The sequence below is a fragment of the Tachysurus vachellii genome, chromosome 4, assembly GCF_030014155.1.
Source record: "Tachysurus vachellii isolate PV-2020 chromosome 4, HZAU_Pvac_v1, whole genome shotgun sequence".
In the NCBI taxonomy this organism is placed as follows: Eukaryota; Metazoa; Chordata; class Actinopteri; order Siluriformes; family Bagridae; genus Tachysurus; species Tachysurus vachellii.
In genome coordinates, this window is record NC_083463.1 from 19,815,101 (window position 1) to 19,832,446 (window position 17,346).

Consider the following 17,346-nt stretch of genomic DNA (forward strand, 5'->3'; position numbering starts at 1 on the left):
TGAGCGGTTTTCTGGGAAATCCTATTATCTGCTGTTTAGTATTTCTTATGGTATAGAATTAACAAAGATAGTACTTTTTACAGTTACTATTTTTATCGTATTTCTGTTGTCTACACTTGAATTGGCTTTTATCTCCATGCTTCACTGGCATGTGTGTGTGTGTGTGTGTGTGTGTGTGTGTATTAGAGTGTACCAATGAGCCAACCACATAAATGAGACTTAAACAAGTGCAACTATGAACAGTGTTTTCTTTTTATTCTTCTTTATCCTATAGTTTTAAAAGGCTTTTACATATATATGAAAAGAAAACAATCCCCAAGGCCTAATGACTAATGATAAAAAAAACTAACCTATTTATAAAAAGATTAAGACATCTTTTTGAAAGCAAAACCATACACCAGAATTGTACCAGTATTTACAAATCCCATTAAATTACAACATAAATTAGAAACTATTTACATTTAGGGCAAGATAAGTGGAAGCATTTTCTAGTCCATTTAATCTAAAAGTATAAAAAAAGACAGTGTATTTACAGAAAACATGTATAGTATCACACAAAACACACATGCATTTGTCTGTTTGACACTGATCTTCCAAAACTGTTGGATGTAGTTGAAAATATTAAGCAGGTTACCAGTGTACTTAACTGGGGCAAATTTGCTCATCATTGTGATCTTATTCAGTGAACATTTGGTATAAAGCTAATAGGTCACTAAAAAAAAGCCCTGAAACAACATTTAGTATTTAGCCCAAACTGTCACTTAATTTTTTTTTAGTGCCTTTAGTGATATTTCAATCTAATTTATAAAAGGAATAGAGACATATATAACACTCATTCATGCTAACAATACTCCCACAGACAGAAGTACAATAACACTGCATCCAAATGAAGTTAAGCAAAAAGCTACTTATTCTCTCAAAGCGGATCAAATGTCCTCGTATGTTGTATAGCGGGTCAGCACCAAAGATGATGACATCAACAATGTAGGACTTCCTCTTCATGAAAAAACCAAAAGCTAAAATCCACATATAAACTCTTGAAATGGTATCTGCTTTAAAAAAAAAAAAAAAAAGAAGGGAAAAAAGCTCCCACCATATTTTTGGGCGAACTTGTGTCTAGAGATGTTTAGAGATGTGCCAGCTACTCAGAAGAGCAAAGAGGAGAGCCTCTGTGTTCTGGAAGACCAGAATATGAAGGAAGGAGCAGCGAACCATTAATCAGCTAGACCGACAAAAAGGTGACGAGGCACCGATCGCTCTGTGGTCCTCAGAAAATGTTCCAGCATAACCTGGATGCTTCATTTCCTGTGCTTGTCCATCTTGTCCATTGCTTTGTTGCTTCCATCTGAGGAGCCTTGTGAGGAGTCTCCAGGTGCATTAAGGTACATTTTGTCCACTTGCTTCAGAGCCTCATTGAGGTAGTTCTGCAGCGAGGTCATGGCAGCGCAGATAGCTGGAGAGCCAAAGCCGTGTGTGATGAGGCTGAAGTGGGTCAGGCAGCCTTGGATGCCCGGGTCCAGGATAGGAACCGGCCGTGAGTTTCCCAGAGGACTACGATCCTGGGTCAGGAGGTCCGTGAACTCCTTGCAGATTTGCCTTTGTGGGAAAAAAGGGTAAGTATGTGTTAAGTTCAAAACGTAAAGTCTTTCATATTATTCCCACAATTCTAACAGTCTTTGTAAATATGAACCAAAAAAAGTGACTTTAGGCCCTGTCATATATAGAAAAAGTCCAGTATGATCAAGTGTTCACCTGTCCACACATACACACATGCCAACTGCCTTCAGAAACAGCCCCAGGTGTCTACTACTACAAATACTGTATCTAATTAAATACTGTATTCAACTGTATAAAAATGATAGAAATATTAACGTCCAGCCTATGAGAATAAAATATAATGCTGATTTGAGAATTAAATAAATCATTGTGTTGTTTTGGTAGACGATTTTGTTGAACCCTTAAAAGCAAAGTTTCTCAGATATTTACTAGCTATGGATACACCTAACAGAAAAAAATGGTAGATTTTTTCAAAATTTTTACTCAAAGAACGCTTTTTATTTAAATAGTGATAAGCTTCATGTAGACATTACACCCATTATACTTGTTTGTGAGGTATAGATATTAAGTTTAAACCCATCCATTTCAAGTGTCCAGTTAAATAACATAAATCTGGTATTTAACTAAATTTTAATATATATAGATGGACTGATGGATGGATGGATGGATGGATGGATCACAGATGCCCTGGTTCTGCTTCACAAACCTCTGGGTACAACTTTGAGATTTGTGGGCTTTAAGGGTTCTCCAATCTTCTCCCACACCTTTCAGAAATAGAACCCCTTTAAAAAGCTAAAGAACCATTACCCTTGACTAATTACCAAACAGTACATTTTGTGTACGTTAAATAAGATATATTTCAGTACAGTAAAATATGGGAGTTTGTTTGGACACAGATGGAAGTGCGTTTATGACTGGAACTCACTTGGCAGCCAGAAGCATGTTCTTGCGCGAGTTGATCTCATTGCGTTCAACATGGGGTCTTCCCAGATATTCAGCCACTGCCTTAGCGGGAAACTCTGTCTCACAGACATAACCAAAGTCTCGGGCCAGGTGTACAGCCTCACCTGCAGACATTAATCACAAGTGAGTCAGATGCATATGACTCTTTGAACCAACATTACACAGTAACCCAAGAGTTCCACTAATAAATCAAATTACACTACAAAGATAGAGACAGAGTTAGATGTATCTACTCTTGGGGAAGGGGGTGGGGGTCACATTGGGTGTGTTTACTGGCTTTATTATAGCTGAAGGCAGCAAATAATCTCGGACACCCAACAGAGGCTCTTATTGATAGACTACACATAGTCATTATGTCTAACAATAACACACAGAGAGTCTCCATCTTTAAGGTCAGCTTCTCCTCTTGGCTAGCAAACACATGATAACAAGCCCCAATTCAGCATAGAAAGTCTCCAAATAGCTGCCTTCCGGTCATGTCCCTGTTCCTCTTAACACTGAGAATGACAACAATACAGAAAAGAAAAAGACTCCATATAGCTGAGGGCAATAATACACATGATCCATGTATTAACATCTCCCTGACTCAAGGCTTTAATATTCCTTTACAAAAGGTAATTCTGGATATAAAGTATCATGAAATTAAAGCTTTTGTTAGTGCATGCCCTTAAGTTTAATTTGTAGTGTGGAACTGTACCAGGTGAGCAATTTATGATAGAAGAGAATGCTTGAGGTTGCTATGCCAGTACTTGTCATTGTCTAGCATGATAAATAGCTCCGATGTAGAAGATCCTTTGGAATTTATAGGCCTGGGTTTTATGAGTCATTTCTTGCTCTTCAGGTTTTAGGCAGCTGCTTGCTAACTTTTAAATGTCAACAGGAACATCCTTTCAGGTGGTGTGAACTCTTTCATCATGTTTGAAGTGCAATAAAAGCTGGGCAGGTAATAAGAAGTTTGTTAACGTTTCAGAATTAAAAAACCTAAAGTAGACTGGCATGCTGAGTGTGTAGGAGTTTTAGTTGTTAAGTTTAATAGAATAATCTTCGGGGCAACATCGATCAAAGTAATACTTGACACTGATTAAAATGTGGCTGTATTTTTAAGTATATAATACTTTTACCTTCTACAAGTGCTGTTAGCAGAGTGACGTTAGCTGCCTTCCTTCGACCTGCTGGCAAGTTCAGCCCAATCTTATCCAACTTCTCTCTGAGGGATCTCCCACCATTCTTTGATTTGGCCCTGTGATGGAAAAAAAAAATCTCAAATAATTCAATTAACCATATAATAATTTCAGACAATTTTCAATTGACAATTTTCAGAATGCGACTAACTATGTGAGTAAACAGCTAATGGAAACGTAGCTCGAGAGCTTCTTCAGTGAGACAACACCATACACACATACACACACACACACACACACACTCACATACACACATTCCCCACTTAATTGAGCTGCTTCAGGTTTCTGCATGACTAGACTTGGAGGCTTGGCGTCCTCTACATTAGTGAGTAAGAGAGAGAGTCATCATTTTGCAGGAGAGTGAGCACCCAGCTTCTGCCAACCCCCCTCTGCCAATCTCGTTATGCCCTACTTAATATATATGTATATACATATATAAACTAAGTATTTAACCCATTGTTAGGGGCAACAAATTTTCTTGAAATAATAAGATATTGTCAAATATCCACAAAATCACCCTGTTTTCAAAAATATGCTGGTTTTCCAGTTATATTAAAAAGAAAAAGAAAAACAAACAAACAAATAAATATTAAAATAAAATCAACAGGTTTTCTTTTGATTACTAAGGTTATCAAGGTGTGTGTGTGTCTGTGTTCCCATGATGGTGGTAATATACATCAGAATTTCTTACTTTTTCTGTACCCAGAAACAAAAATGCTTAAAACCACAACTTTTGTTAAAAGAAAGAAAGAAAGAAAGAAAGAAAGAAAGAAAGAAAGAAAGAAAGAAAGAAAGAAAGAAAGAAACAAAGAAACAAACAAACAAACAAACAAACAAACAAACAAACAACCTAAATATTTCTAATCTACTGGGGTTAAAGTTAGGGTGAGGTATATGCATGACAAACACGGGAAGTGAAAAACATGCTTTCTCTGTAAATACAGCTCTTGAGCTCAGAGGCAGGGAGTATCAATGATGCCCCATCTCTGCCTATTTCCCTCAACACTGTTCATGTCGGCAGTTCAAATGTTCAGCTGCATTTAAAATGTCTTCTGTCTTTCTGTTTTCACACAAATATATTTTTCTTTGTAGACCCCAATTCCCTGAATAGGAATGCATTTTTAACTAGCTTTCACTTCAAATTGAATCTCTTGCTGTTTTCTTTGTGGGGTTGGAAACTATCAATAAAGCCTTCAAGTTGAATCTCTCTCCCGAAGCTTTCGAGAAAATGCCAAGATTTGCAAATGGTCATTGGGAAATCCGTACGTTACAGTATAATCCTTACATGTTATTCTACAGTCTTTTCCTTTTGGTCCTAAATAGAAGTAAACTGGCAAAAAAAGAAGAAAAGCTTTCTCTGAAGAGGTGTGTCCAAATGTTTGACAGGGAGTCTGATAATCCTAAATACCTCTGATCTTCATTTCACCTAGTGCATGTTAAAACTTCTTATTAAGATCGCCCACTGATCCATAGCACTAATACTAATACATCCAGTAAGAATTAGCATGTGGTATCACCATGTTATATAGGTATAAGTACAGTGACTGAGAGTACAGGTAGACTTTATACATTTTACACACATCACAGCAATCTCTACCAAAAAAAAAAAAAAAAAAGACAGAAATCAGTATCTGCCTGTAGATTTATTTAAATATGAGGTGGATAAGCGTGTCTCACCTGCGTAGAACACCGCCAAGCAGGGAGGCGTTGAGACACTCGGGTGGGGACAGGCGTCTCTGAACCTCGGCTACAGTCACTTTGTACTTAGAGGTGGAGCTGAGCAGAGAAAGGCGGCCAGGGACAGAGCAGAACACCTCTGTGGGATTCGATACCATACCTAGCAGGGACTCCCTCTGGAAGGGAACACCTGTTGGGTTGCCCTTAGGATGAGTCACCGGACCTGCGCAGGACAAACGAGGCGTCAGTAATCTAAGAGACAAGTTATCAAAGAAAATCATCTTGCCATTCAGTTTCAATTGGTAATGGAATTATTACTTAGGGAATTAATCAAAGTATTACAAGCACAATTATTTGTTGTCACAAGGCCACCATTTATTCATCAGCTTCGTTATTGGTCACTAATTCAGTCCAGTCCTTTTGATATTAATAGATTTGCTGACATTTAAATAAAAAAGTCCAGCTGTGGAAAACAGCCGTTGGTGCTTTTATATAATAACTTTCAATACAATTGGAATCCTCATATATCCTCTTACTTTTTAAAGTCTTTCTGGAACTTGGTATAACTAGGATGTTGCCTGTTAATGTTTCTTACTTTTTGTGTTTACAAACACCTGACTGATCACAATTGAAACTAGTCCATTGTCTGCAAACAGGAAGTAGTTAGGGAGGGGGGAAAAAAATCCGAAGTAATGTTCTTATTTGAAGATGTGTTCTTATGTGGTCTCTTTAGTTCTTCGGAAATGATCACACCAAACCTTTTAATGAGAAACAGACCGGCACACCAAACACCAACTAAGCTAGCCTCTACACAAGAGACGCAAGAAGCAAATACCACATTAGTCACAAATTATTGCTTACCATAAGCCATTAATTCCATAATCCTGCCCTTACTTTCTTTACCTTTTAACAAGGATAGTGCTAAAGGGGAATCAAAGAAAAGGCTGTTATTGCTAAAAATAATAATAACAATAATCTTATCCTTCATGTCATACTGTAGCTTAAAAAAAAAGATGTCTGCCAGAGCAACATGCTACTGGCCTCTGACAAAACAACAACACAAAAAACAGATAAGAGATAAGAATCACAGATGGCTGGTCATTTAGAACAAAACAGATATTTGCATCACAGGATATTTTTGATGCACACATGCCATATGGTATCAATAAACAAATATGCAATAATTTAATAAAATAATATATGTAATGCAAATACTGTGTACATTTCTGGGTTCTATTCAGTATAAATGACAAGTCTGCAAAATGAACATATGCTGACAATATGCTGTTGTTTTAAGGAATTAGTACGCAATAAATTTTTTCACAGAGTATCATGTGGCTCTCGATTGATGTAACTAAGCATAAGAGGGTTGTGTTTGTCTGCTTGGACCCGAGTTAAAATTCCAACCCTCCAACTGTTGCCTGTGACTGAGTCATAGTCCAGGTCTACTGAACGCTGCGAGCTCACGCAAAGAACTAGGCAGTCTGTGATCTCTTTGAGGACGTGTGTGTTAACCCTCACTCTCCTGGAGTGACTAGAATCAGACAGAGTGTGGGAATTGGACAGATCAACACTACGAAAATGACCAGGCAAAAATAAATAAATAAATAAATAAATAAATAAATAAATAAATAAACTGTGCTCGTACTGAATTCCCAATCACAACCTGAATCAGCATATTTTGAAATAATTATTTATTTGATTGTTTTTCCTTTTCATGCTGAAAAAGTTTACATACAAACAGGCTCATCTGCCTCATTTTTTTACCCAAACAGTTTTTTATAATTGCATTTCACTTAATGACCATTACTATAAGGTATGCTCATAATGCGTAGTGTCTTACAAGGTTACAAACGGATACTGGATATTGTTGGGAGGATGTATGTTTCAAAGAAAACATAAATGACAGACAACATGACTACAATACACATGTGGGTTCATTACATTCATAGGAAGCGAGCAATTAACATAAAAATCTCTTAGGATTGTCAGGTCATCTTAGTATATCATTTTAAAAGTCATCTATTTTACTGTTATTGTGTACTGCTACTGTCACCAAGGCACCGCCCAACTTAGCAAGCTCTTTGTCAATGCTTTGCTAGTCAGATGTTTATCTACTGTCTCATGTCAAAATGAACTGTATGAACTGCCAAAATATGCCTCATCTGGAAACTGAACTTTTCTATAGTTTACCACCGCATCATCAGACTGAAGAGACCTTCAATTTCTGTCAAAGCAATCCATACTGCTTTGATTTGATTGGCTAATTTAAAACAACTAAAGCCTGTCATTTAGTTGGATATTGTCTGTGGTGGTTGTGCCAATTGTATGTCTTGAAATACTTTTGCTCATCGCTTTTAAATGCTCTATTCTGTGCCTACACTGAGATCATTGACTCAGATGGTAGAAGAAGTCATTTGGATAATAAAACCAAAACTGTGACTTATATAAACCACACAAGCCCAAACTGTGCCAAAGATATCCATACTGTGGTCCAACCTTTTAAAGTAAATGTGCATTTGTCAAGATACTGCATAGTTAAAAGAAATTCTAAATTACTGACTGACTATAATGCATGCCATATCTGTCAGATCTGCTTGTGATGAATTTCCCATGGAGCAGACAAGAAATGTTCCATCCTAAAATCTAAATTTCCCTGTAACAGGCTGATTCATGGTGATTTTATTTGCCTTGTTTTTAAGAAAAGCTGCCACCATGCTACTTGAATTATTCATACTAGAATTAATCACATATAGATGACTAGTCAGGCACTCGTCATTGTCATGTTTCGCCATTTCAGGACACGTCATATTTCTTCCATTGTTTTATCTTTAAATTCTTGTAGATAAAACTTTAACTACATCTCACAGCCAACATTTTCGCAAATGTAATGCTAAATGTCTGCATTTTACCAAAAGACCTTCAGAAATGTCTCTGCATTCTGTTGTCTCAGAAGTGCCCCACCCCAAGTGCTGTTGTTTCACGTTTTCTCCTTTTGCGTGAGTTTACTGAGGCGCTAAACTCTGACAGCACTCAACGCCAATTCAAAAAGCAAAAAGAATTAAGCTTAGACAACAAAGATGGCCTAGGCCTCTGCTCTGTGAGCCAGCAGAGCATTCCGCAACTTGTCAGTCTGTGTGCCATTTCGAGAAGATTCCTCCTGCTGACTTTCCATTCAGCCTGAACGAGAACTACAATGCAGCGAGGATCAAACCCAGATTAGTTAAATGGAGCACATGGCCAAGAGGATTAGTGGTGAAGTTTAAACCAGAGCTTCCTCAACTCCTCCTATTCACATTTTCATTGTGCAATGCATCTGGGCTGGGTGCAGTAATTTATGCCATACGTGCATTATGTCCATCCCGGCATCTCCCGTTATTAAAGCATGCTACATTTTTTTTTAAAGTAAAAACAATATTATAAATAGTAACATAACTCCACTGTAAATAAGCAACTAAGAGCCATAATTTGATCTCACATGGGATTGTTCTTGTTTTTGTGCAACAGAGGAACAGACAGTTAAAAAAAACCTGCCATTCAGCAAGGAAAGAAAACCAAACCAACCTTTTTTGATGACTGTCTGGTCAGCGGTTACAATACTGTGATCATCCACATGCTGAAACAACAAACAGAATTTTAAAAAATGATTACGTGTTCTCTTACATATATTTGAATATTCTATATCTCATGTTATCGGTGTGTGTCAGGTTAAATAAATTAATTCCAGTTAAGCAATTATTTATAAAGTAGATTTGCTCTATTTGAAAGAATCTGAGCACTTGGCTCAAAGAACACTCACTTGGACATCATCGAGTCCTTGCCCCATTTCATGCAGTCCCATGTTCTCGCCCATTGCCGATTCAAGTCCATGGACATGTGGAGGTAGCAACTCTGGTCGCCTAAAGCCGTCTCTCCGAACACTGGAAGATCCACCATCTAAGCCCAGAATCTGAGTAGCAAGTCCACTGCGGGCATGTGGTCCGATCCCGTCTTGGTTTTGACGGCCGGGCCAAGGCTGTTGCTGATTAGACGTCGGGGACTGGTGAATAGAGTTGATGTTGAACGGGTCGCTGAGGTGAGAGTATGGGTCATTCGGCTGGGTGTAAGGAAGTGGTTGGTAGGGAGGAGGGAAGTATGGTGGTTGAAAGTCAGAGCCGGTTGAGTGTGATAAAGAAGGTGCCGGACTGTAGAGTGGCTGACTAACCACCGGATGATGCGGTAACCGTGAATTTCCATTGCTATTGCCATCATGCCTCTCCTGCTGCAATGTACATAATGTCTCATTAATGTCAAGTAAAACAATTCATTTAAAAAAGCATAAAAAGTATACAATTATTTAGACCAATAGATTATATGTCAAAAGGCTAAATAAATACATCAGTGATGGCTTCAAGTTTAAAGCTTTGGGCCATAAGTTCCAGCATTGGTCGTACCATAATGCCAGTGCTGGACCCCCAAAAAATACCCATTCTGCTCTGGGGTCCAGTGTCATAAGTGATCCAGCATTCTGGCTCCAGCTTTCATGCAAAGAAAATCATTTCACTGTGTTTCACTTATATATGGCACAATAAATGCTATCCTATTTTTTAAAGTTCACAAATTGGACTTAATTCAGGACAAACATAATTCAGCTACGCATAATAATAATAATAATAATAATAATAATAATAATAATAATAATAAGAAGAAGAAGAAGAAGAAGAAGAAGAAGAAGAAATGTTTTTGTTATTGATTAATGGAATCCATATTAATGATTATTTAAGTTGAAAAAACTGTGAAAAAATGAAACGATTTTAATAGCACACGAAAAAATCTGTGCAATGTATTTTTATATCTGCGTCAAAGAGACAGGGTTTGTCATAATTATTTTTATTTGTTTGTTTTTTGTTTTTGTTTGTTTTGTTTTTTTCGTTTTTTTCCCCCCATAGATCACATTTAAGCACAAAATAATTTGTCTCGCACATTAGAATGGAAGGAGGCCGCCATGGTATATAATGCATTACTTTGGCTGGCGTGTCAGTATTTTTAAAGGTGCTTTGTGGGGCTCAAGGGCTTCAGTATTACTGTCAGTGCGCACAAAGCGCGCAGACACCCAGCCAGCTATCACCAGTGTGTTATGTCAATAGCTGAGAGAATCAAAAGGGTTATTATTTATTTACAATAAGAAAATCTGATCATTAAACCTCGATGGTGTAAAATCTAAATGAGCTGAATGAAGCTATTCGTTTACTGGTGTTGAATATGTAGTGGAGAGGGTTAGATTGTAAACAGCTACTTAGTTAGTAGGAACTGATGCAAATGGTCAACGTTACCTTGTAAAAATCTAAATATAATAGTTGGTTAAACAGTCGGTTATGTCAACAGCTTTGAGGGATCTGAGAGTTCTGTTCTAACTTGATGTTGATCAGATGAATTGTGAAATGTTAAGGCTTAAACAGAGGCATGGAAAAACAAGCAGTTTTACGCAGGTACTTTTACTTTGTGAAAATGCTAGTTTTTTATTTATTTATTTATTTATTTATTTATTTATTTATTTATTTGCAGTTTTTATGCTAAAAATATAGAAATATAGTTTAAACATTCATACACATTCGAAACAGGAACTCAATCAGCGCTTAGACGACACTGTGGGGACCAAACCGACGGATTTCTACTGATCTCATTTCCTACTTTACTTACCTCGCAGTCCTCCTCGTACTTCACGTTATCTGCCAACTTCCACAGCATTTTTCTTTGATAGAATGCAAACCTTAAAGGCCTTAAACACGAAGACTTGACAAGATAAAAGCTCGTCGTTTACAGTTTAGTCCAGGGAGCAAACTATACACGGTGAAGAAATGCATCAACTCTAGCGCAAGAGCCGCCGCGTCTCGGGACTTATTCAGCTGTAACGACGACGTGAAACGCCGCATCAACAAACTACTCACACCGACGCTTTCAACTGTCGAACTGAACACGTAGCGAGAAAAATATATATATAAGAAATAAGATCAGCTAAAAATAAGCCAAAACACAATGTGAAACTTCAAAAACGTGTAAAGTGGACTCTCTCTGACGGACCAAAGCCTGTCCTGTCCTCGACTCGTTTATCCTGTTGGAAGCATCGCCACTATATTTGCATAGAAGCCGCGAGTGGGCGGGGACTTTACCCGCTGTTATCACTAATGTCCTGGCCAATTGGTTACTGCAGAAACAACGGACCAATCAGTGCGCTGTCCGCCTATTTATCAGCCAGAGCTTCCATTTTACATTCGATAAAACTTAAAGAAAAAGTAAAGTTTGCATAGCTGATAGGATTCTTGTTCACAAGCCATCTTAATTTATTGCAGGATAAATTAATAACTTTATATATAGAGCGGTTAAGGCATATCATTATTATTATTGTTGTTATTATTAACATTATTTTCTTTTATTTATTTGTTTATTTGTTTATTTTTGTAGTAGCAGTAAATGTGTTGTTTTCTTTTGAGTGCAGTAAATATTATGTGTGATCTAACATGTGATGTTTTACAATAATTTTTTTAAACTTTCTTAAAGTCTGTCTATACAGAGCTTAAGCGCCGATGTGCATTCACTTTACAACTAAGCAGCAGATCTTCTTTCTCATCTTAATTATCGAGCTGCTTTCCCGAGGCCTCTGTGGCGACTTTCTCTTGGTTTCGCATACAAGATGCAGGATATTACATAATAATAGGATGACCTCTTTGTAAAAATCGACTTTTGAATAATAAATCATATTTATTGCCTATTATTATTATTATTATTATTATTATTATTATTATTATTATTATTACTACTACTACTACTACTACTACTACTACTACTACTACTACAACTAATAATAATAATAATAATAATAATAATAATAATAATAGTAATAATAGTAATAATAATAATAATAATCTTTACTCGTAAAGCAGTGGCGATTGATTGTTTTTAAATGGCTTCGTTATGCCTAATTCATTTTAGATTTTCATATTTTAATGTTTCTTTTTCCTTTTTTTTTAATTTATTATTATTATTTTTTTTACTTTTATCCATTGGAAAAAATAGCAGTTTGTCCAGCAGTAAATGTCATTGCAAGCCATTTGGTTAAAGCAGTGTAAACAACCTATGCTATAGTCTTTATGCTTTAGTATTTAACACGTCTTAATTAAATGCAATATTGGTTATATTTGCTATGTGAAGCAGCAATAAACGAATGGTTAAAAATCCTACTTGGAAGTCGGATATATTCGGCTCTTCTAGATCATTACTGTAAAATATTAAAACGTGTAAAACCTACCAGCGGATTTCGGCTGTCAAATGTGTTATTGTTTATATGTTTCATTCTTTCTATAAATGTAATATAAAAAGATTTATATACATACAGACACACATATTCACACACACACACACACACACACACACACACACACACACACACACATATATATATATATATATATATATATATATATATATATATATATATATATATATATATATATATATATATATATATAAATATTTATATATATATATATATACACACACACACACACACACACATATATATATATATATATATATATATATATATATATATATATATAGATAGATAGATAGATAGATAGATAGATAGATAGATAGATAGATAGATAGATAGATAGATAGATATATAGATATATATAGGGTTTTGGGCTTTGGGGTTTAATTATTTATTTGTATGATTTTGTTTTTTTGTTTTTTTAAAGAAATCAACTCTTACTAAAAAATGTACCAATAAATAGACTTTTGACTTTTGTATATTTCTCGTACGAAGTTGAATCTCAAACGAATAATAAAGCTAACGGGGACGCAGACGAGGACAATTTAGTCTAAACAAGTCAGAATTCTGTCCGGGACCCCATATGTAATGTGTTAAGCACTAATATTAAATAAATATTTAATTAACACTCCTTGTAATATATTTCCATTGCAGGTTCTGTCTTAGCTCTTAATTAGAGATTAATTAAACCCATTAAACTCATCTCACCCATAGCCAACACAGTCACGATAAACAGCCTACTGATGTTCAAAAACTAAAAACAATCGGTGAACTTATTAATATTGTTTTTGTGTTACTTTTGTCGTTGTTTTATTATTAATAAAAACCTAACAAATTATTAGATTACTTTTTAAATTGTCTAACAAGCCTGTACAGCTTAGAACAGGTAGCAACTTAATCTCAACAAAAGGATGCTCTGGATAACAAATAAAACTTCAAAACAAACACAAATCGGATCGCTGGTTGTGTGGATTTTTTGTAATATAAAGATCACACTCATTATTCAGAAAAAAAAGAACTTACCCGCCAGTCCAGCCTCTCTAATAACGACATCTGCAAAGATATCTGTACAGTCCTTTCCGAGTAAAAGCGAATGCCTGAGATCACAAGTGCGCGTTATCGCTGACTACACCTGGCTGCCGACTTCTCATTGTGCGCATGCGCGAAACCTGCACCACCTGAGCAAAAACAGTAAAGACGATGGACCGAGCTAATAGGTCCAAATGACGAATGCGGTGCCTTCATTCAAATCAGAATAGACACGTGGTCATAAGGCTACGATCCGTGAACACGTGAGTCATGATATTTAACCCATTTTGTTTGATTTCAGCGGTTTTCCTACCTTCGTTACATGATATATACTCACTGCTGTAAGGTCACTGAATCCAACAGTGGTTTTCCCTTTAATTAAACCGTTTCAAGTCAAAAAGCATAGTATGTAAATAAACAAATAAACAAAACAAGAGAACAATGGGAATCATCAGCAAATCCACACCATAGATATTTGAGATGCAGATGGTAAGGTAGACAAAATCAAAACCAAAAAGTCTTCATTCTCAGTTATTGGTAATGATTTAGACAACAAATAATCCGATGCAATAGTGTTTAATAAATCATAACATGAGGACAATCAAGTTAAACCGATACCCAGCATCTGTAAACACGAAATAACTCAAAATGTAAGATTTACAATCAAGCACCTGATCACTGAATTATCCAAGAATCAATGCTTTAGAAGCTTTATTTACTATCCAAAATGTTCCCAAGCTAATAATATACAACATTTCTCACCGAGGCTGTGGATCTCATCTAAGTGAGAATAGATAATGACTGCATGGACAACCAGTCAAAGGTGATTTAAGGTGGAAATAAGCCAGAATACACACAGAGTAATGAGTGTAACAACGTGTATTTTTCATTCTTTTTTCCATGTATTTATTTCATACAGTAATACATAAATCCACAATTTTGAATTAACAACAAATTAGCTTATGAACAATTCATGTTTTGCGGATTAAATCTGTCCAAACGTAATGTGTTAATGTGCTAACACAATATACTGGCGGATTGCAAAGTAAATATATGTGGTCTTGTTTCAGTGAACAGTTTAGAGTTGGATTTAGTAATCCTTTAACCAAAAATCAGTACTGTGCTGCCATCTGCAGGACATTTATAGGCACTACAGGCAGAGGGAACACTACCTGGGACCGTTGTTTAGAATTTACCCTTTTGAGTATTTAAGGGAAGTCAAGACTTCACATAGTAAGAATCACGCTGTCATGTTCATAATTGTGGTTCATTTTTAACAGTTCAAAAGACAATTTCACATAGGACACTCACAGAGAGGTGATAAATTAAAGCAAGAACTGTCTCCTAAAGGGAAGGGTCACTGCAAATCACTAAGGCGCCAGAACATGTTCCAGCATGGCAATGCACCTGTGCATAAAGTAAGGTCTATAAAGATTAGTATGGAATTTGAACGACAGTTGCATTTCAGTCATGGGGAAGTCGTGGCCTAATGGTTAGAGGGTTTGACTCCTAACCCTAAGGTTGTGGGTTCGAGTCTCGGGCCGGCAATACCACGACTTAGGTGCCCTTGAGCAAGGCACCGAACCCCCCCAACTGCTCCCCAAGCGCCGCAGCATAAATGGCTGCCCACTGCTCTGGGTTTGTGTTCATGGTGTGTGTGTGTTCACTGCTGTGTGTGTGCACTTTAATGGGTTAAATGCAGAGAACGAATTCTGGGTCACCATACTTAGCTGTATGTCACGTCACTTTATTAGTGCCTGACCTCATTAGAATGCTTGAGGATAAATGATCTCTACGATCTACTACAAAGTCTAGTACAAAGCATTCTCAGTAGTGTGAAAGTAATAACAATAAAGGCCGGATCTAAATTTGGAACAGGATGTTAACAAAAAAAAACATAGGTGTGGCTGCTCAGATATTGTTACACCAGAAGGAGGGAGACAGACCCAGATACAGGATAGCTTCAAATAAACAGTGTTTAATAAATAAACACAGAACAGGAACACAGACGAACTAGACAGGACAAAGGACGAGGGTACACTGACGATGAGCACGGTTAAATAGACATGACAGTAAACATATAGGGAACAGGTGAGTAGATACGGGGAGGAGTAAACAAGGGCGGGGCAGACACGTGACACGGAACATAAATAGAAGCACATGGCCAAAAGTCCAGGCTGAACCGTAACAGTACCCCCCCTCGAGGTGTGTCTCCCGAAGCACCAATCCTGTCTTAATAACAATCCCGACGAGGTCCAGGAGGGGGGGAGCAAGGCACACGGCGAGGCAGATGGGGGAGCAAGTCACACGCCGACGCAGATTTGGGGAGCAAGGCACACGATGGCGCAGCCAAAGAGGGCCGTTCAATGTCCACAGCCGAGTAGAAGGGCCAAGCAACGTCTACCACGGAGCAGAAGGGCCGATCGATGTCCACCTCTGAGCAGAAGGGCCGAGCAATGTCCACCGCCGGGCAGAAGAACCGAGCGACGTCCACCTCTGAGCAGAAGCGCTGAGCGATGTCCACCGCCGAGCAGAAGGGCAGAGCACAACCCCCAACACACCGTGGCCAGACCATGTCTCAAAGACCAGAATGGAAGGGAAAGATCCTCCGCTATGGGCCTGCAACACCCCCCGCGGAACAGAAGTGCAGTGACGTCCTCCATGGAAAACCAGGAAGTGAAGCGATGTCCCCCACCGGAATGCTGCAGAGCACCAAAAAAAAAAAAAGAGGAAAAAACAGGGATGGTGACATACTCCGCAGAACAGAAGTGAGGCGAAGTCCTCCGCTGGGAACCGGAAGTGGAGCAGCGTCCCTCAACGAATAAAATGCGGAGCGATGACACCGAAAAAAGGAAAAAGTCCTGGGGAGAGAAAAAAATAATAAAACATTATGCTCCCAATAAGCCGGTCCAGGCTGGAAGCTATCCTGCTGGGTCCGAGTTTGTGCGGAATCATTCTCTCACAGCAGGAGGAGGAAGACAGACCCATCCGCAGGATAGCTTCAAATCAACAGGGTTTAATAAATAATAAACAAAGAACAGGAACACAGACGAACTAGACATTTTGTGTAGCAACATGATTATCAGACCATTTATTACTGACTTACTCTCAGGCCCTGTGGATGTGGACACTGCCATCACTCTCATCAGAACAAGTGTTTCATGATAATAAGTACAGAATTTGCAGCGGTCCTTCTTTCTGTGGAAAGATTTACACGAACAATATCAGCAAAACACCCCCACTGCATAACATAGCCATCCATCTGAATATCCACTAGTTCTAGTAAAACAGTTTAACATATCCTAAGACTAATATCAGACAAGAGAAGTTTCCTCAACAAAATATGAAAATGTCTGAGAAAACACAAAGTAGCTGTTTGGCAAAAAACCATTTATTATCGCTACAAAACACTGAACTACACAGTAATTACTGAATAAGGCAAAATGTCTTACAAGGAAGAATTGAAATTTCATATTAAACAAAAATGTTGGCAAAAGACCTTTGCCAGTAGAAGGTGCTTTTTGCTTCTTGCTTCTTGGCTCTCATAAGTGGTATGGTGGGTGTACAACCCAGATGGACATCTTGTCTTTTGTATATGGTGTAGATGGTTTTTGGGTCTCCTACAAGTCC

At 37.5% G+C, this 17,346-nt stretch overlaps 1 protein-coding gene across 3 annotated transcripts; it reads right to left on the reverse strand.

Annotated features, from left to right (window-relative positions):
* Nucleotides 1-294: 294 nt before the first annotated feature.
* tfap2c (transcription factor AP-2 gamma (activating enhancer binding protein 2 gamma)) lies at nt 295-13,831 on the reverse strand. 3 transcript variants are annotated; one of them, XM_060868235.1, is made up of 7 exons: nt 13,711-13,831; nt 9,178-9,639; nt 8,943-8,994; nt 5,379-5,601; nt 3,642-3,760; nt 2,483-2,624; nt 295-1,596 (listed from the first exon to the last, which is right to left on the reverse strand). In XM_060868235.1, exons 1-7 carry the CDS (start codon nt 13,738-13,740, stop codon nt 1,299-1,301), a joined length of 1,326 nt encoding a protein of 441 aa, XP_060724218.1. In that variant the 5' UTR covers nt 13,741-13,831; the 3' UTR covers nt 295-1,298. The 3 variants fall into 3 exon arrangements, with proteins under 3 accessions (XP_060724218.1, XP_060724217.1, XP_060724216.1); XM_060868234.1 differs by lacking the exon at nt 13,711-13,831 and adding an exon at nt 11,058-11,471 and having other exon boundaries at nt 9,178-9,636; XM_060868233.1 differs by lacking the exon at nt 13,711-13,831 and adding an exon at nt 11,058-11,471 and having other exon boundaries at nt 296-1,596.
* Between the last annotated feature and the right edge of the window lie 3,515 nt (nt 13,832-17,346).